At 40.7% G+C, this 20674-nt stretch overlaps 1 protein-coding gene across 4 annotated transcripts in view; it reads left to right on the top strand.

Annotated features, from left to right (window-relative positions):
• Positions 1-20379, top strand: part of pald1a (phosphatase domain containing paladin 1a) — a 72734-nt gene extending 52355 nt beyond the window's left edge. For all 4 annotated transcript variants that reach the window (XM_084741018.1, XM_084741017.1, XM_084741019.1 and 1 more), the window contains 2 exons: positions 4332-4487; positions 19283-20379. In XM_084741018.1, coding sequence (XP_084597144.1) covers positions 4332-4487; positions 19283-19432 — 306 coding nt within the window. In that variant the 3' untranslated portion in view covers positions 19433-20379. The remainder of the gene's footprint in view (positions 1-4331; positions 4488-19282) is intronic.
• Positions 20380-20674: the final 295 nt, after the last annotated feature.

The raw sequence follows: 20674 nt of genomic DNA, 5'->3' as shown, positions 1-20674 counted from the left end.
TCGTCAGAACAGTACATAGTCCCAGAACTTAAAAAATGTAATCCATGCAAATCCAGAGCTTTCAAGGCTGTCTCTTTTACATGGAATGGAAGAAATCTACTCAGTTTCTTCACCACATCTTCCCCTACATTGTTTTCTGAAGGAATTTCTGAGAGTGCACGAGAGGCCGCTCAACCACATATGGCTCAGTCGATGCAGACAGACAGATGGCAGCCATAGAATAACAGATTGTAGAGGTGTGAATTATGTAATCTTTGCAAACTGATCTGAGCGTGTGTGTTTCTGGGTATGTGAGTGTGTGTGCGTGCATGTGCGCTATGAGGTCGGTATTTGGCCGTGGCTTGTGCGCAGATAGCTGCCAGGCTTTGGCACTGTGGATTTTCAGGCTATGAGATGAAATGCTTGAAAGCCCCCTGGGGTAGCAGGGCGCACAGGGTGATCGGGTTCACCAGCGTTCACCTGCTCTGCCTACCGCCGTGGTCAGTGTTAACTCGGGGAGATTAGAGAAAGTGACGCGTGTGCTTTCTGTTTTCCTCTGTGTCCTGGTAGAGTTGATTGATAACAGACAGCACATCCTTTGTTTTCCTAGGTGTAGTTTCTCCTCAGCTCTGCTGCAGATGCTTGGAAAACTGGGATCCGACCACGGCTGTTTGGGAATGGACAGGAAACCCCACTTATTCCCCCTCTTGCTCTGTTGCGTCATTCGGCTCTGGAATGATCGTATTATGGTGCTCTGTGCACATTTCAAATTACCCTGAGTGCTGGGCCACCTACTTGGTAAACTTTCATTATTCTCTGCGCAACAACCCCCACAGTGTCTCTAATATACCTCCCTGCAGATAAACTGTTTTATCCATCAAAAAGGCTGTTTTGACTGCTCCGATTTGAGTGTTTTTGAGGCTACTGTAGATGAACTCACCGACACTGTGACATTTTATATCAGCGTTTGTGAGGATGTGTGTGCCGACGAAACTTGGAAAAACAAAGACCACAAACGGTCTAATGCTCATTAGTGTCAAGCGTCTGGAGAACTGCTGACAAATCACCGAGCTATACTACACCTCGTCCCCCCTTATTACTTTCTCTTAACCCCAATTGACATGTTATCCAGTCCAGCACACACCTCACACCTCGCCACACAGACGCACAGCTGGACGGTGGACCTTTTTCGCATGATGCCTGGAAGTGCTCAAGGCTCTTAGTAATCAGAAAAGGGTGAAAAAAAAAGAAAAGAAATAAGGAAAAACATCTTGACACCGACTCGCCACCCTGATGAAAGCCTGTCTGCATGTACCTCCGTGCTGCTCACAGCCTGTAATTGAAGAGCAGCTCAATTACCAGCCTTACTTTGCGAGAAGTGGCATGTAATAGTGCTGTTACAGAGCGGCTTCATTGCTTAAGCAAAACTTTAATTTATACAGTTTTATGTGGACTTAGAAGTTTTCCTCCTGCTCTTCTGTAGACAGTGAGATTAGTCCTGTGAGAGTACTATTATCTTATCTCTTGAATAACAATCAAGGGAATTATAGCAGCATCTGATACTTAGGATAATTGCAGTGTTCTCGTGTTTCTGACCATAGGGTTTACATGAAAATTCAAATCATTTAGTAATTATCACAAGAATAACCATGTAACTATAGTGTTTATTGATAAAACCGTGGGGTTTAAAGGTTTTAGGGAGCTGTTGTGAATACTAGGGTGTACCCAGTCGTGGACTGTCTGAGGGGCAGGGGTGAAAAAAATAAAAAGGGCACCAGCTGGCGGAAAGTTGTGATGCATTTGACGAGAAACCGTTCCAATCCCCGAATATACTAAAAACGTTTTATTATATGACTTAATGCACAACTACACCTCTGTAATAAAAGCACACAGGAACTACTATTTAACCATTTAGAGGCCAGGTCAGCTTATATGGCACTGCATCGCATTTTCTCCACTGGAGGAGGCCACTTTATCATGTTTTATATGATGGACGAGAACTTTAGAGGGCTCTTTATCATGTTTCATTCCACTATAAGGGAACCCTAGAAGACATTTTATCATGTTTTCTGCATTGGAAGGGAACCCTTGAGGACACTTCAGCATGTTTTGTCCTCTGGAAGGGCACCTTAGAGGGCTCTTCATCATGTTTTATCACCTGAGGAGCACCACCGGGTGTACTGTGGATGAAATTGTACACGGGGTAACAAGTTTTGGCGTATGTCTTAGCGACTGAGCTTCTTCCAAATGTCAAAACTGCTGTCTGCCAGTGGGCTTCTTCAACAAGAGAAGTGGAGAGGAGATGAAAGAAAGGTCTGCCTGTGGAGCAATTTGAATGTTTTTATTTCTTTTCTAAGAATATACCAACCATATCACACATACGCACGCTGGAAGTTGTCTAGACAGAAGTACTTTACTTCGCCTTGCTCGTTTATGTTGTTTATGTCATATTGAGGCTATTTGAAGGTCTTCCGAGGCGAAGCTAGCGAGTTCTGTTATCTAAAGTACAGACATGAATCAGTAGGAGAGATGTACCCTTATCAAAAAGCGCCTAGTGACAAATCTATCGACTTTTTGGTCACCTTAATTCCAACATTGAATACGTGGCTAGGTAAAGAAAGTCAAACATCTATTGTAGCAGAAGATGGTGGAGACCAAAATTGAACTAAAAGGATAATTAGATTTATCACAGAAACATGACTGTAATGAATGATAATGTTGCTTTGTGTGTGCAGCCGTAGTATGCGATTGTTTCGCAACTCATTAGCCAAAAAAAAAAACATAATAAACTGAAGGTATGTAAGTGTTGTGAATCTGTGAGTTTTGGTTGCAGTATTTATGCCCTGTAGTGGTCATAAATGGCCTGGTCACACAGGAAGTGGTATAATCAGTGCATCCCCTGGTGTTTTACAGTGGCAGTGGGTTAAAGGTGGATCACAGCTAATAGCTACAATAGCGTCCTCCATTTTATTACTTTCTGGCTTCCCTTGAAGGTCATCACTGGCGAGACAGCTTAAAGATTTGAAATTTCATACTAATGCCTATCTTATAGATAATTTTTCCTCACTTAGTTGTGTTACATTTCTTGTTTTAGGACCATTTTTTCCTCCGAATATATCCTATAAGTCCAGCATTTGAAATTCCTTTGTGGTGGCTGTGTGGAAAAAAAAAGCAACACTCTGGCCCTTCATCTTCAAGGTTGAAATAAATTACTCTTGCCCAGCATGGTAATATGACCGCTCAGCACTCTTTTGATAAATTGCATGAAACATGCAGAGATGATATGAAATGCTGGTCTCTTGCACTTTTTTGAATCTTTAGGGTGTGCTCTCAGTCACTCACCTCTGCTGCCCAAGGCACGAGGACAGTGAAGACCTATTTTACTTTAAAATGTAATACCACAAACGTTTCATCCATTAAATTACTCTGGGTGCTGCTTTTTAATTAATTGCTCTCACATTGTTGGAGGACAGAGAGCGACTTTGTGAACTGGTCGCCAAGAGCTTCCCCTTTTTCAGTCCTTTTCTGTGTATTGTAATAGATTAGTCAAAGCTATTGAAGCGTGACTCATGTGTTTGCTACTGTTCCTGCGCTCAGTAGGACACAAACCCCCTGTTGCCCTGAGGGAGACTACGATAAACAATATCATGTTGGTGCTAAGCGGAAATAATGTCCATGCAGGCAGGGGTTGAGGGTTTGAGGGGATATAGGAGAAACACACTGCAGGAATGAGGACGTTATATAAGTTGAGAACACGTCTGATCTCATTGGTCGTCTAGTTCACCACACATGTCCTCAACAGCTGTCACTCATGTCGGCACGTTGTATGTATTTCTAGCTGAAAAAGACGAAACTATTAACTGATCAATCCTGAAAATAATTGGTCAGTAAATTGTTTTAGGTTCGGCTGAAAAATTCATAGACATTTTATTAAAATCGCAAATTGGCCCACGGCAATTTTCAAATAGCAGGAGGCACAATTTTGTGTGTCCAAATACCATTTTATTTTAAAAGTTGTTGTACTGCAGATATGTCATAGCCCACACATCTTATTTGACAGACTTAAGAAAATATGTTTGTTTGGTACAAATCCCTTTAATTTGATATATATTTTTAAATTGCTCGGCCCTAGTTTGGACCCAGGAATCACATTTTTGTGATTTTCTTGTGAATTATTACATTTACATTGAGTGGAACAAAATTGGCTCATCTTTTTTGTGATGGGTTTTGATACTTGACACATAAAAATACAAAAATGTAACAAGTAAGCTTCTGTTGCTGTTTGAAAAAAATACAAAAACTGTTGTATCCACTTGATACATCAATAAATCTTTATTTGCCTCTCTTCTTAGATCAAAAGCGGTAAGACGGAGAAGGAGTGTCAGCAGCTGCTACTGAGGAGCCTGCAGTACCTGGAGCGCTACATTTACCTCATCCTCTTCAACACATACCTGCACCTAGAGAAGAAAAACTCCTGGCAGCGCTCCTTCACGCTCTGGATGGAGCAGGTACAGCATCTCTGTCCCACTTCTACTGTTTCTACTTTGTACTGTCTTGCTTTGATTTCTATTTACAGGACATATGCAGTTTATCTAGATTAAGGTTTCCCCCTGAAAGTTGAAGATTAGACTCAGTCAGTGTGCATCACAGTAACAGGAAACACCGATAGAAGCTTACAAAAATGCAAAGGAGAACATTTCAATGAGGAATTATAAAGAAGGGGAATAAAAATAAATATATTTTTGTAGTAGCTGTCACACTTATTAGAACAGATAGCTGTGTAAATAGTAAGATACATTTTGTTTAACTAGAAACAGCTGTTTCTCCCTTTGAAGAACTCTAATATTAACATTATTGTCAACTTCAAACAAAATAAAACCCATCAAAAACGTCCTGGGTAACCTTTCCACTTTTCCAAAGATCACCAACTCTGGTTTGGTCAAAATTAATCCGTAATTCAGGAGCATAGAGTGCAGGGACGGTGACACTGGCTGCAGCCTGGCTTTACTTTATCTGAATGTGTGAAAATTACCATCACAGATGACGAAGTATGGCGTTAAAACTACCAACCGGTAAAACATACTCAGGCAAATTCCTATACAGAAAATATAGGAATTTAGTGTGGCATTCTCAACTAAAAAAAAAATTAATTGTTGAATATTTGTATCTAACAGCCAAATTTAGTCGGGGAATATATGTGAATTTTAATTAATTTTTGTGACACTGATGCAAATAAAACACAGATAAATGAAAGGTAATATGATAATTAACTAAGCAGGCTTCAGCCATAAGAAAAAATAATAATATGTCTTCTGTTAAAACACCATTACTAGGTTTGTGTCACAATTACAATTGCATGACATGGAAATGTCAAGTTAATGCTGCTGGTACTATTTTCCCTTGGAAAAATATCAGAAAAGCCATGCAGATTAGGCCAGGCAGGTCGGATCAGTGCTGTATTGAATAAGTCAGGTGCTACAGGCAGGAGATAATACCTGCTGGTGGCCTCTGAGACTGGTTTGTCATTTGCAGCTCTGCATGTGTAAGATGTGCTGTTTATCGTGGTTTCATTAAAATGGTGGCAGAGGAACAAATCTTTAATTACACACTATACCACGTGTCAGTAACTTGGTGAAAGGCCAAAGATGAGGGACTTTTTTTTTTTCTTTTATCACTCAGTTCGAGTACATTGTGAGCTGGTTACCACAGTTTCATTTGGACTTTCCGGCAGGAATTTACAAGCTGGTTCTGGTTCTATTGTGGCCTGGTTCTTCACACACTGAACTTCATAACGTCTCGGCTCTGTGTTTTTGTTGGTACATTAATCGTTTGGCCAGCTGTGCCCCTACAGTAAAGTGGAGAATTTATGTGCATTCCAAACAAATGAGTAGTCTGTAAGTGGTACCCAACACACACAGAGACACACACACACACACTGCAATTAAAATGTATGTTGCAATATGTTACTCACATGGTGGTAAAAAAAAAAGAAAAGAAAAAAAAAGCAATTTGGCAGGCTGACAAAACACATTCAGTAATCAGTTCAAGCCACAGCTCAAATGTAAACAAACAATAAATCTGCATCATATGGTTTAATTTACATGTCTGTGCATTCGGTTTTAATTAGAAAGTGTTGTGCCACCACGGAGCAAGCATCTGCAGCAGCTTAACAATATGTTTTCCTTAGTTTGAGTGATGCATCTTTATGTTTGTAGTCAGAATGAGGTGTCTAAAATAAACATAGCCTTGTTCGTGATTGTTGCCTGCAACTTCACAGCCATTTTCTCTTCTTATTTGCAAGCAGAGGCGTCCTGGAGAAGCAGGGCCAAGAGCCTGGAATGTTTGAAAATCACCGAATGAAAATCTCCTCCTTCTTTGTTCTTATTGAGGTGGAATAAACTTGTGGAAAAAACGTGGAATTCCAAAATAGACTGGAACAATAGCTGTGAAAACAATTGTCACAGAAATATACGCGGTCAATCGGGGCATATTCTTCCTGTTATGAATAGCAAATATATGTGGTGCATCAGAGTGACTCTAATGGCCCAGTTATGCCATGAGAAAATACAGGCATGCACACAGGGAACAGGATCGCTCTGCTGTAAAGCAGGCAACCCTCAGATAGGATATTTCAGTCTTTTATCATCTAGGTAGTCTTTTATTTTTGTTTGTATTCCTTTCTGTCTTTCTTTGGTTCATTATTCCTTCCTGAAACAGCTTTCTTGTGGTGTTGTTATAGCAAATGGCCTAAAAGTACAAATCAGCAGTTTGAAGTTGATAACAAAATATCAAAAATTGTAAAAACCTTTTGGCAGTCAGGTGATGTAAAGTCTGTAGGTTGAGGTGGATGAGTGGGTCAACCAAAGGACTTTCACTCAGGAGACCAGGGTTTGACCAACTAAGCTACTCAGTACAGTTGGGCAATTGGACAAATATATTGCCCATCGATGAAGGACTAAATCCATCGCCAGTTGGAGTTTTTTTTAAGATTTTTGGGCCAATATTTGTCATGTTGTTTTGTAAACGTATGGTCTGCAGAGTAACAGCCACGCTCTCATCCAGCAGCGCAGTACACACCCACTCTGAGTGTGCTGAGCTGGGTGAGGAGTGAGAGGAAAACAGCCTGCAGAGACAGACTTTGTGCACTCTTTTCAGAGTTGCAGATTGTTGGAGAATTGGACAGACTAACAAAGATGGTTTTCGTGAGTTTTACATGTTTTTATGTTTGAGTTAATAAGCCAATTAAACTCGTCTTAGTTTGGTAAAAGTCAGAAACTTAAAATGGTTGTATTTACCTGTTTAAAAAGGGAAAAAGGTGTGAGAATATTTCATTTCTTGACACTTTGTTTATTAAACCACACTAGCAGGACAAAGTCTTTCTGACAGAAAGCACTGAAGGCTTACTGCTCCCATGTGCTTGATATGGTCTACTTGTTAGCAAACAGTTGCTTATTTGCTCATGAGTTGTGCTTCTGGCCACCGACTGTCAAGTCCAATAATCACTTTTAGCTTTGTTTTTGGTCTCTACCAACTCCTGAGGGAAATATTTGTCTCTTTAGCTGTCAAGTGCTCCACTAGGTCACCAGCTAGTCATTAACTGTGTCTGTCTGTTGTTTGGTGCTCAGCAGGTAGTGTACAGCGGGTTTTTAGGGCTTTTTCACTGAAAACATCTGCCTGCCGTGGCTTGAAAATGGCTCTGTGAGATGCGTGAGACAGGACAGATGCAGCTGAACAACTAAACAGTGAACTGAAACTCATTATGAATCCATGTAAAGCTGAGGAGAGCTGCAGCTTCAGGTAGTAAATCTTTGTAGGTTCAGTATTTACAGTCTTTTTGTGCAGATACAAACTACATACAAACACTTTACTGCCTTTAAGAAATACTTTTTCAGCGAAATGGCTCATTAAAGAAGGGGAAAAGTTCAGGGCACAGAGCTCATTTACTCAATAGGAGTCTAAGATTCAATAAAATCATCCGAAGTACTAAATTGTGCTTTCTTGTGCTTGTTCTGCCCTTGAGAAAATGAGTCAGATACTTCTAGCATGTTTAGATGTACAGCGATTACAGCTGAAAAACCTTAACCTTCTGCTCTGAGCTGCAGTGTTCATAACCTCTCTGCTTACCTGAAAGTGTCTTTTGTACAAGCAAAGGGTGATATTATCAGTAGACTTCGTTTTATTCTCTTCTATGTAGTCTCTCAAGGTTCTGTAGTTAAAGATGTCATCCTAATAGCTACTTATGAAATGCATTTCTTATATGCTTGCTTAAATGGCTATAATAGCCATGTTTTATGAATGCAAATATATAATTATAGCCAATTATATTTAGTCGGCTGCAGAGTATGAATAATAATCTGTAATAATAATAATAACCTCAGTGGTAAATTTCGACTCCCAGTTTCTGGCAATTCTTTTGCATCACCTGGAACACCTGGGGCCTTGTCTGAGCTGGACAACAAAAATAACCCAGCCTGTCCTGTAGATGAGCCAGTGCAATCTGCTCTCACCTCCCAGCCCACTGGGAAGGCCTGGAGGGAACCAAGTAACGCAGTTGGGAAATAAGAGCCATCCATCAGCTGCACAGAGAACATCATTCTGATGACACCACAATACATCAAGTGAGCCATTTTCTGCACTGGAACACATATTCCTGCTTTTTTCGACTTTAACTATAGCATTAGACTACACTTGCATTGAGGTGGGTGACATTACCATCACATGGTAAATTTAGCATAATGTACATTTCCACAGCACTCATTCCATCATTATGTCCTGCTCACCAATGTGGACCAAGTGTGGTCATTTCTGTGATTGCATGATCCCAGTTTCAGAGTGCAATTCACTTAAGCCGGTAATATGCCATCCACTTCAATGACAGTGCAAGGGTCCACTGAGATCCATGTGACACAAATGCCATCATGGGAGGAGTGTCTGCATACGCACTTGTCCATGCACCACTACAAATGTTGATCTTTTGCACATGTGTGGAACATGGCCTCCAAGCAGAATCCAGAAAATAGTATAAACAAAACTAACTGGCTGTCCCTGTACTTTCAGGACTACAATAGAGTCCATATACACCGCCGTCATAAATGTGGACAGCTGCTGTTATGATTATGATACTTACGATCAAAAATGAGCCAGTTGACAACTTTGCTAAGACAGCCAAACATCAAGCAAGTGCAACAACACAAGACATAAGAAGTCAGCTAACATTACTTACCAGTCCAACTGCAAGAAGTCAGCTTGGCGTCCATCTTGCAGCCTTTTATTTCTTGAAGCTCTAGCCAACAACTAAAAGCCGGTCCAACGTTCTCTCTTGTCCGACAGCCTCTTGCGTGGTCACACGCTTTTTCTCGTCTTGGCATCCTCTGTCAACATCCTCTTTGGTCTCTTCATATCTGCTGCGATGTCGCATACGCTTACCTCAATTACGTTTGCTGCTTGCTCAGTTCCGGTTGTGGCATGGTGGAGCCGGAGGACATCAGAGTGAAAAGCAGAAACCTTTTTTTTTCCTTCAGCCATCTTCACCAAAACTCAAGAAGGAGACAAGCTTAGAGCATAACTGACTCACACCGTTACGTTTCACCATGCATTGGTTCAGCAGAAAAGAACATACGGCCCAGTCTTACAAATGTGTTCCAAGTGATCGTAATGTTAAGAATTGGAATTTAAATTTCTATACTAAAGCTGATGACACCCCAGATGATCTTCATCATCAGCCACATAGTGCAGAGTTGATGTACCGGACACCTGCTGCAGGTGCTTAGTCATTGCAGGCTCAAAGTCCTGTGAGGACGTCATCAAATCACATAACAGTCCTCCTTCGCTTTAGGTCAAACTGCTTCATGAATTACTTCCAATTGCCTAGATGATTGAACACTATGTGAAGCTAACAAAGAGTCATATCCTTTTTATATTCTGAATGTCAGTCAAAGTGGCCAACGTCTGAACCTGCACACTTTTTATATTGCAGCAAAGTGCAACATTTACACAGTGGGATTAACAGTGACATTGGAAGATTGTGTGACAGGGAGGTGAATTGACATTAGACAAAGGTCCATGGCTGTGGTCCGGATCTCGGATATAACAGCTACGTGGAATGAATGAAAAGACAGAAACATGCTGTGAACATTTATGTACTCTCTACAGTCCGTATGTGTGATCACAGAGAGGAGCTGTCAGGGTGAAGTAACGGAAGTGCACACGGTTGAAATATCAGCTGCATACAGGGAGGGTTATCCACCTGTTCTCCTTTGTATGTTTCAAAAGTATGAGTTATTAACTGAAAATAATGAGTTAGTATGTTAAAATAATGAGTTACTTTTTGAAAATTGTTGTTTCATCACATTGGCGGGAGTGAGCTTCTATACATTTTCAACAGCAGCAGTCGTTTGTCTGAATTGAATAGAAGGAAACTTCAACAACCTGTCAAAGCATTTTGACACCGTTTGAATGACAGGTCATCTCTGGAAAGTGCAGCACGCAAACAGAGAGCAGAACTGTCGAGCATGAAAGATTTTTCCCAACGTACCATTTATAAGAAATTACTTCTTGGAGGTAATAGAGAAAAGACAGAGATTGATTTTGAACCTGTTGGACCCTGTGAGGTGAGACAGTTGTGGCAACCTCCCTCCTGGCGTTAGGGTTAGAATTAGGTGTCATTTTGAAGAGATCTTCATTCTTATGATTTTTTAACCCATGAGAGACTAACAAAAAGGACAAGAAAGAGTAAGTCACAACTGAGACAGAATGCATGTAGTCTTTTCAACATCCAGACAGAAATTTGTCCCATGTGTTCTCTGGGATTATGTGGTGTGTTGTCTTCATTCTTCCCTTCACGCCATAGAGTGCCTAAGTCTCGCACCTTCAAGTGTGCCCTGTGGGACCTAAATATAAAAAAATATAAATGATAGTTAATGGCGAAAGACAAATTGTTTTTTGATTCCATTTGAATTGTGCCATGAATTACATGTGCTATTTGTCATTTTAAAACATAATTTTATGTCAAGGAAGTCTCAGTTTGTGGTGGTTGAGTTTAGTTTTGTGTGCAACCACTTAGAGAACTACATCTGTCATCTCGCACAGTTTACCTCACTGACACCAATCCTGCTGTTGGTTGTAGTGTTATTATTATTATTATTATTATTATTATTGAAGTGTTAAATCCAGAAACTCCTAGTGCTTTCATCAGCCAGGAGGACAAAGAACGAGTAAAACCTGCTGGTATGTGACTGCATCCTAGTATGAAAACACACAGGCATCGTGGCTTCAGTGGCTAACCTACCTTTCAAAGAGAGAAGTTTCAAGACATTATGTAGGTTGCCTTCTTGATTTCTGCAACCAGAGTATGAGCTGAGCCAATGAGAGGGTGAAGCTGGTAGGTGGCAAACTGCCACTAGGACTGTGTCTGTTCAGCAAGAAATAATGGTGGCCAGTCTGGCCACAAGATTTCTTGTATTACAACAAAACAGTACACTAAAATATATTTCTTAAACATTGTAGGTGAGGAATAGACAAGGTTGTAACAGAATATCAATCCATCTTTGATCAATACTGCCTAGCCTGACAGTTTGATCTGAGTTTTGTGAGGCTCTGTTGGAAACCAGTCACACAGTGGCAGCGGCCCGGTCAGTAGACAGAATGTTAACATGCGTTTCTACATTATTTTAGGCAAGAAAAAGGCCACGACATAACCAAATCTTGATTTATATTGGATGAGCTCTGTCTAGTTTGAAAGTTTTGAGAGTTTCATGAGTCCTGGGCATGGCACTGGATGGACTCACAGAGAATGACTTGTCAATTACAAAGAAGTTCCAACCTAAAACACAGTAGGCATAATTCCACTACAAGAGAGACTTGATGTTCTCTGCAGTTGGGTGGAAAAGAAACGTCTACATATATTGGTATTGGCAATCAACCAGAATGAGTTGGAAAGTATTGGTACATCAGATATTGGCAAAAACCAAATATAATGCATCCCTACTTTCTGTTAAAAGTGCATTTAAGAGAAAAGAATAATCTCTATAATAGTAGTCGATCACAAATGTTGGGCAGCAAAATCTTATGACATATGATACATTTTCCCCGACCACCATCAGTGTTGTGATGTGTTTACTGGCCCACTTGCTGCAGAATCTGGCAGCAGCCCAACCAATCCGACCCAACCAACCCGGAGGCACAATCATTAGCCTATCGCCAGTGACCGTGGCAGGATCATTAATGACACACTGCGACGCCAGAGGCAGCAGTCGAGGGTCATCACCACCCCTCGTCATGCATTTGAAGCCGCGGTTACACAACCTGCCAGATCATGAGCGGTACAGTCTGTCCTGCATCCTGCACTGGGTGCACGCATGTGTGTCTGTGCATGGACTAATTTGATCTCTGCAGTGTTCAGAGTGATGCAGGGCAGCAGCCTCTGCCAGCTGATATGGAGCCTCTGACCCATTTGGTTTTGATGCTTCTGTTCATACAGATTGTTTAAACACAGAAGCATGTGTTTTGTGTTGTTTCATTGCAGGATTTAAAACGCTAATTGCAGTATAATGATGCAGTGGGCTGCTGAAGTAAAAGATCTAATAGTTTTTTCTCTCAGATTGTTCATAAATTATTTAAAAAGCTAGAGAGCTCTTTTCCTTTACTCAGATAATCCCTCCAGCTGACAGATGTGGCATAGAGAGATGCTGATTAACCAGCATAATTATTGCACAGGTGTGTCTTAGACTCATCACAATAAAAGGCCAATCTGACATTCGCAGTTCTATCTTGAAAAAATGTATGTTTATTCAATCTTTTTTTCCCAGGAGAGCAAAGTCATGATCTGCCTCTGACTGGCACATATTTGTTGACTTCATTGGTTGGGTTGGTTAGGTTTAGGCATGAGGAGTGATTGATTAAGGTTATTATGGTGCTTTTCTATCATCACTTTTGACCACGCCAAGTCAAACCATGCTGTGCTGATTTGCATTTCCATTACTGCGTTTAACTCACCGAGTTGTGCCGAATTGCATCCGAAGTGGACCCTCTCTGGCGTGGGGACAAACCCGTCCTCCTCCTCAGAGGTGTGTTGCAAGACTGAACTCAAGTCTATAGAGAAAAGCAGAGAGAAAGACATCTTTAAAAATCTCTTTTGTAGCTTCTAACTGAATTTTTGTGGTTTGAGGTTTAGTTTTTCTCTGCGTCACTATTTGTTCTTTCAGAATGTGCTTTGTTTTATTGTTTCATGTTCGCTTTCAACTGTATGAGTCGTGTTAAGATGGTGCTAATGAAAGCCCAACATTTCCTAATTTTGCTGCTTCATAATAAAAACATTTGAATAACAAAATAATGACTATCATTGTGAAAAGTTTGTAGGAAATAAAGTGTTTATCCACCATTTTACAACTGCCCAACTCAAGAAGCAAATCCCTGCCGTGCTGGGTTCATGTGTCAAGCAATCAAGCCAAGCCAGCATATGTGTATGGAAAAGGAGTATTAGAGGCTGACTTTGCCCTCCTGAGGAAATAATAATGTCATCTCTTGCCCTGTGCAACATATCCATAGTTCAGTGCCTAATAAGTGTCTTTTTTCAAGATAAAACTGCATTTAAGGGTGGCATTTTATTGTGACCTTTACACTGTTCATGCTGTTCAATCCACATCTTTATATGCCACACCTGTCAGATCGATGGCAAAGGAGAAACACTCATTAACACGGATTTTAGCAAATTTGTGAACAAAATTTGAGAGAAATAAACCTTTTGTGTCCACAGAGGAAGTCTTGGATGTTTTACTTTAACTCATGAAAAATGGAAGCAAAAACAAAAGTTTTGCATCTGTGTTTTTCTTGAGAAAAGTTATGGAATTAAATTCCACATTACTGCCACATTGTTTGCACATTGGACAAATATTGTGCCTTGAGTCATTAGCGCCATGTTGCTCTGTGGTGATGTAGTGAGATCAGAGCAGAAACATCAGAGGAGTTATTGGAATTGAAATCCATGTTTGCTAATCCAAAACACGGCCCTTCACACAATGGCAGGACTTGTGTACAGTGCATACCATGGATGCCTGCAGGAGAGGTACCCTATCAGTCACTCCAGCTGTTTTGATGTGTGGCACAGAGGCCCTCCTGTCCCCCTGCACAGGCTCGGTATGTGCTGCCTTTGAGATAGCCGACTGTGGGAAAGACCAGTGCCTCCTCGCTGCCTTGCTCCTCCCCGATCGCTCCGGCCGCCTAATGTCTATTGGCGTTTGTGATCTCTTCGGTGCAGCATGAAAGCGCGTTCTCTGACAGCTCTGCTTGCTGTCACCCAGACATCTTGTCACCACACACCAGCAACTTCAAGGGCATTTTTTACAAACGGAGAGAAACAAAGAAGGCGAGATGCACCCCCAAAGATCAGAACAGTTTTGATTTGTTTTTCTCTTTGTTATACAGGGTGCAGATCTAATGATTTGTCTTTTGCTTTTATTTCCACCACAGCAGCACCCAGGGATGCCACTAGAACTTGCCAACGGTGTCACAAGCTGTGAAGCTGTATTTCAATTGATTATGTTTATATTACATTTTCAAACAGGTCAAAATGAAAGAAATAAGCAGTAAGTAATAAATTGCTGTCATGGTCGCTAACATTAGCTGGTTGTCATGGTAGCTTTTTTCAGACAAACTCCAGATCAAAGCAGGAGATGAAGAAGTGCTTTACAGTAAACAGACTTAAAAGGAAAGTATGAGAAAAGTCTGAGACTAAACCAAATAAACTAAAATCAGACAGCAGAGTGAAAGCTACCTAGTTCATGGTTGGTTCACCACTTTGGTCGTGGCTGAAATATCTCTACAATTATTGGATGGATTGGTATGAAATTTGATACAGGAATTCATGTTCCTTTCAGGGTTGTAATAACTTTGGTCATCCCAACTTTTCATAAAGCGCTGTCTTTACATCAAAGTTTCATTTTGTCTAATTTTAGTTTATAATAAAATGCCTGAAAAATGAATCACATTCCCATCAGTCTCCCCTGTACTGGGTGCTCATTAGCAGATGTTAGTATCCTAAACTAAGATGTTTAACCTGGTAAACTTTATACCTGGTTAACATCAGTGTGTTAGCACTGTTATTGTGAGCATGTTGGCATGCTGACGTTAGCATTTAGCAATTCTGTGTCTAAATACGGCCTCACCGAGCTGCTAGCATGGCTGTAAGCTCTTGGTCTTGTTTTCTGAAGCTACATGTTAATATGTTTTTCAGTCAAAATAAGAATAATAATGCAATATCAATTAAAATCATTAGTGCTTGGTGGTTGTAGTTAAATTCCAATACCAAGGTTTAAAGGAATACTCTCCTGAAAACCATCTGTGTCAGAAAAGACCAAAACATTCTTACAAACTTATCAAAACAAATTCCTGCACCATAATTGGCTTCACTGTTGACCCAGATGGTCAGTGTGTTCGAAAGAATCATTGTTGTACCAGAAAATCACTAAAGAGACTAGTGGTGTATTTACCTCTCTGGCGGAAAGTTTACGTTCTGGATGTTTTTTGTGAGAGTGGGCTGAAAAGATTCTTTGGAAGTTTTGATGCCTTTTCTGCCGTGTCTCTGTGTCAGCATCAAAATCCATTCAACTGTAACTGCTAATGAGTCCGCCTTGACTGCAGCTGGCATCTCCTTTGAAGGAGCAAACTTTTCAGAGACACTCTCAAGAGGGATTGTGAGTATTTGATACACAAAAGAAGAAGCTCTTCGGTGGGGTCAGCGGCCTCAGCTCTGACCAACGGACATTGCGTGCAGTCGCTCTTGATCCTTGATCCATCTCCGCTTCCCAACATCCTCTTTTGGAAATCTTGAAACCCTTGATTACACCGTGAGCAAATGGGCTTCTCTTAACACAACATTTCACTCTTTGGGATTTGTCTCTCCTCGCCTATTTGGACAGCTGGTCTTAGGAGTAGATGAGTCAGGTTAAGTGTCCTGCTTAACAGCTCAGATCCATAGTTTTTCCTGGGAGACCCATCCACTGACTAATGGTTCCGCTGCACCCACTCATTCGTTCCCACCAGCAAGCTTATACAGCATTCAGCCTGGCACCCGTCCAGGAACACATCAGACACTAACATAAATGTACTCAAAGGTCCATCAGTGCATATGTTTGCCATAAAATGTCAGATTAAGACAGGACAATGGAAGCTGCTTCATCATTTATGCACGGTGAGACGGCTAACAGGACTGAGGGGAGGTTTTTAAGTTTTAGGCAAGGTCGACTTTGCAGAGAAGCAAAAGTTTTAGCGTTACATGATATCTATTGTAAGATTTGATTTTGCATGGTCAGCAAGTAGGTAATCTAGACCACACTCTGCGGTGCCTTGTGTTTATTTCTGCACAAAGCTGGCCCGCAGAGCTATAATCACTGTTAGTGGAAGGGATATCTTGATACTATTATTCCTGTTCATTGTTCCATTATGTCCTCCTCAGCATTCAACCTGACAGTGCATTTTTAAAAGTATCCCGAGCAGCTCTTCATACAGGATTACCTCACAGCCTTGAGAACATAACCACAGTTGTATTATTCAACTTTTTATAGTCTTAAAATCCACAAATGATGCCCTTTTTTACCCACATGTTTAAACTTCTCTTCTTGCACACTCTTGGAAATAAAGGTGTTTACTAGAACCATAAAGGGCTCTTTGGCTTGTCCTTTTGGTTCCTGTTAGAACCACTTGGAATCTTTTCAGGACCCTTTTCCACCACAAAAGCTCTGGTTTTTTCTTGTGAACCAACCTGAGTTTCCACCAGTTTCAAGTGGAACCATTGTAATCAAGGATGTCATCAACAGAGGGTGCTGCACAATGCAACCTGTAGAATATGACACGCCCACTTTGGTTCCCAAGTAAAACCTGCTGTTTTTTGGTTCCATTTGAGAACCAACGTTTCAGGTGTATCAATGTATTTTTGGTGAAAATGATCAAAATGGTCCAAATTAGGTGCTTGAACCAGAACGGGGCCAGTTCCATTGTGTCCCTGAAAAACTCTTTCTCCTTAAAAGGGTTCTTTGGATAAAAAGGGATCTTAATGTAACCTTTGACCCTTGACAAGCCCTTACTTCATAAAAGGGTTCTTCAGAAACAAATGGTTCTGGGGAGAATCCTCAGCACTTTGGGAAGAACCCTTTTGGAATCCTAAAAGTTCACATTCCTCTCCACTTCTCTGTGTAGACATCGTGACTGCCTGAGGAGAAGAGGGAGACATGAAATTGACAAAATGTTTAACGCCATGTTGCCTCCACTGAGTCATTCCCCGACTCTTCCAGGGTCTAATAAACTTGCTGACAGCTGGTGGTTTGTCCTGTATCTTGTAAGCTGCAAGAAAAACCTTTCCTCTGCACCCGAAAAATGAACTGAAATAGTTTATAAATGGGTTATGATGTGAAAATCAATACACAGATTGATAGAAATAAAAAACATTTGACTTTTTGAGTCTCATGTGCTCTTTTATTGCTCTGGTTCTTGAAGCCTCTCCTGCAGAGTAAACTGGGCAAGCTGTGGCAATTCTAATGGGGTATTCAATCTTTAGTTTTTGCAGTTAAGTCGCCGTCTGTTGGTTTTATTTGTATTTGTTTGTATTGTTTGACTTTATGGCCAGATGTTTCTGGTTGTCCGTGGTGCTTCCCATCAGTCCTAGGGTGTTTGACAGACACAGCAGATCATGAGTCAGCGTGACCTGCTGCTTAATATGAACACTGAACTGTCTTGTGGGAAATCTCACCCTCTTCCTCTCTGTCCTCATTCATTCAGTAATGACTCAGTCTGAGAAAAACTGAATAACACGTACCGTTTCCATGGTGTTGTCCCATTACTGTGCTTAAGTACAATAGTGAGGTAGACAGTTTTATGCCCACTATACACCAGTAGTAAACACCTAAGAAAAAAATAAAGTGGAACACTGCGCATGAGGAGGCTTTTCATAGATATTATTAAATGGTAAATGGGCTGATTGATATGTCACTTTTAGGAGCTGCCTCTCATTCACTCACTCACTCTCACTCAGTGAGCAGCCATGCAAGGACATAGGACGACCATCGGGAACATTTAGCGTTCGGTGTCTTGCACACGGACACTTTGACATGTGGACAGGAAGAGCCAGAGCTCAAACCACCTGCAATTAGTGGACGACGCTTTCTGCAGCCCCTTCAGCAGCTCATGATTTATTGTGTCGCGTGAACAACACACTCTTGTACTGGTACTCTTGCGAAGTAATATTTTACCTGCAATGAGTTTGGGGACTGTCTAAAATCAAAGCAGCTGAGCCTTATATATTCTGACCTCTAGTACAGTAGGTCCAGCCCCCAAAACACAGCATGATGCAACTGAATAGTCTTTCATTAGACCTTCCCCTGCCTTTAAACTCCACTATCCCAGTTGGTAATGCAAACTGTTATCAGTTAAGTCTCTAAGCCTGAGCTGAGATACATCAGACCGGCACATACAAGTATCATTGCCCTGTCCCTGTTTGGGGGGTAGAAAACTGAAGAGTCAATGGATTTCAATGCAATTTGACATGCAGTTATATTGCAATTTTGACAGGTTTGGGTGCATTAATTTCACATTTAAAAAAGGCCTTTGTTTTATAGACATGCCAAATAATATGTGACCTTGCCTGAACCTGAGTGTTGGTGATACATTTAGCCACCCACTTCAAGGAGTGTATAATCATGCTTCTTATGTGCCTCAGATCTCAGTGTCTTGGTTATTATTATGGTTTGTTCTAGTTTCAGTGCAGCTCCTCACATTAACAATTGAGTAAGTGCTATTCTGTCCTCCAAAATTGCACGCAGCCTTGGTGCCTGGTGGCATGATGCCAGTTGGATGCATAACCCTGATGACATCATTATGTCATCATCGTGGCTAATTTTTAAGAGCTCTCTCTCCAAAGGCACAGTTTTATTTAAAAGGCTTCATCGGCTAAACAGTAGTCTTTGTGATGAGTAAGCTAGACTGGATGTGCAAAATCTGTGAACTGCTCCTTTAAGTAAACTTTTAATTCTGGGAATTTTGCTTATAGTGGAGTATTTTTACAGTGTGGTGTTGATATTTTTACTTCAGTAAAAGTTCTGAATACTTCTTCTGCCACTTCCTGTTGTTTCCAAACCCACAGTAGATACCTATTGTTCCAGTGAAACAGCTGCACATGTAAGAAACCGTCAGATAACACGCTTCGACTCTGAAAAAGTGGCCGTCAAAGTGTTTGTGTGGTCATGAGGGACAAAAAAAAAAAGCCTGGCTGTCTGTGTCGCCTGTTCATTAACATTTCGTGTGTTTGTGTGTTTAGGTGGCTGCCAGAGCCGGAGTTTATGACATCCTCAACCAGCTGGGCTTCTCCGAGTTTGAAAACCCGAGGGACACGCCGCTGGCCAGGCTGCGCTGCCGCTGGCAACAGCAAAACATTCAGTCACTTCCTTTCCGAGGGGAGTTCATCTGAGAGAGAGGATCACTGTGAACGCACCAGGACAGTACTGTGCTTTTCAGAATAAAAGACATTCACATTAACATTGTTATGCCTTCTATATTTACTCCTGTATTATGCATCTTCACTCCATCTATTGTTTGTGTTACTGCTTTTTTTTTTTTCAAACTCACTGGCGATGTTAACATTTTGTAGGTGTTGTAATGAGTCTTAGCAGAATGTTGCTCCTATATTAGAAGTTGATATTTGTGCCTTTGCCTTTTTTTATCAATGCTAGAACATAGAATTTCAATGTACTAATATTTATGCTGTTATTTTTTTTTCAAATCAAGGTAACAAAAAAAACCTTTCTTTGTTCATGAGTTCTCACTTTTGAAGATGAGACAACCTTTTCAACCTTCTGTTTGAACAAGACGCGAGTTAAATGTTGTTATGGAGGAGAGAAGCAAATTCCACTGTGTTGTCAGCCAATAATTTTGGTTGTATGTCACAACTGTTTGCTGTTGTGTGCCCTGATATTTTTCTTGAGCTCTGTCCCTGTTTCTTTCCAGCACAGCTGTCATCAGTTGCTTTGCATTAGTTCAACCTGAAGTTTTTTTTTCGATTTTTGACAGGTTTTCCAGTGTACATATGAAAGCTGTTATTTAAACTTCTTTACATTTTCTAAAGCTGATCAGAGTTGGTGTTTTTTGAGAGGAGAGTTTCGTTTGCTACAGTTAAAACAGCAGTAATCTGTTGTGCCTGTTTCTTTTTACATTTATTTACGTGTGCCATGATACAGGTACTAACAGTACAGCATGTCAGGAGTTTTTTATGCTAGTTTGATTTGACTTTAAAGCTGCAAATGTGTCTTTTTATTTGTTAACTTTGAAGCAGTGTTGCTTAAGAACTGCAAATGAATATTTTTTTTCTTGGATTCCTTCTAAGTTGCATGAAATTGTAACATCACATCCTTAAATAGGGTTGTATGAGATACTTGTCGATAGACAGTGTATTACCTACAGTGGACAGTGCCCGTTTTATATGTATGGTTTATTTAGAATATTTCCACCACTTTACCTTGCCATCAGACAGTCTTTTCCACCATTATATAAGCCATATATTGCTGTCTTTCTTGCTCAATCAGTGATGTATGGCTTACGTAACGGTAGAAAGGACTGTCTGAGGGAAAGGTAAAGCAGTGACAGTATTCTAAATATAGCACACACTCGATTACTGCCTCATACAACCTCAGTTCAGATCATCTGAACTATTCCT

Source organism: Lutjanus erythropterus, chromosome 17 (assembly GCF_056507025.1).
Source record: "Lutjanus erythropterus isolate fLutEry1 chromosome 17, fLutEry1.hap2, whole genome shotgun sequence".
Lineage (NCBI taxonomy): Eukaryota > Metazoa > Chordata > Actinopteri > Lutjaniformes > Lutjanidae > Lutjanus > Lutjanus erythropterus.
Note: the sequence above shows the minus strand (reverse complement) of the source record. Positions and strands in the feature narration are given on the sequence as shown.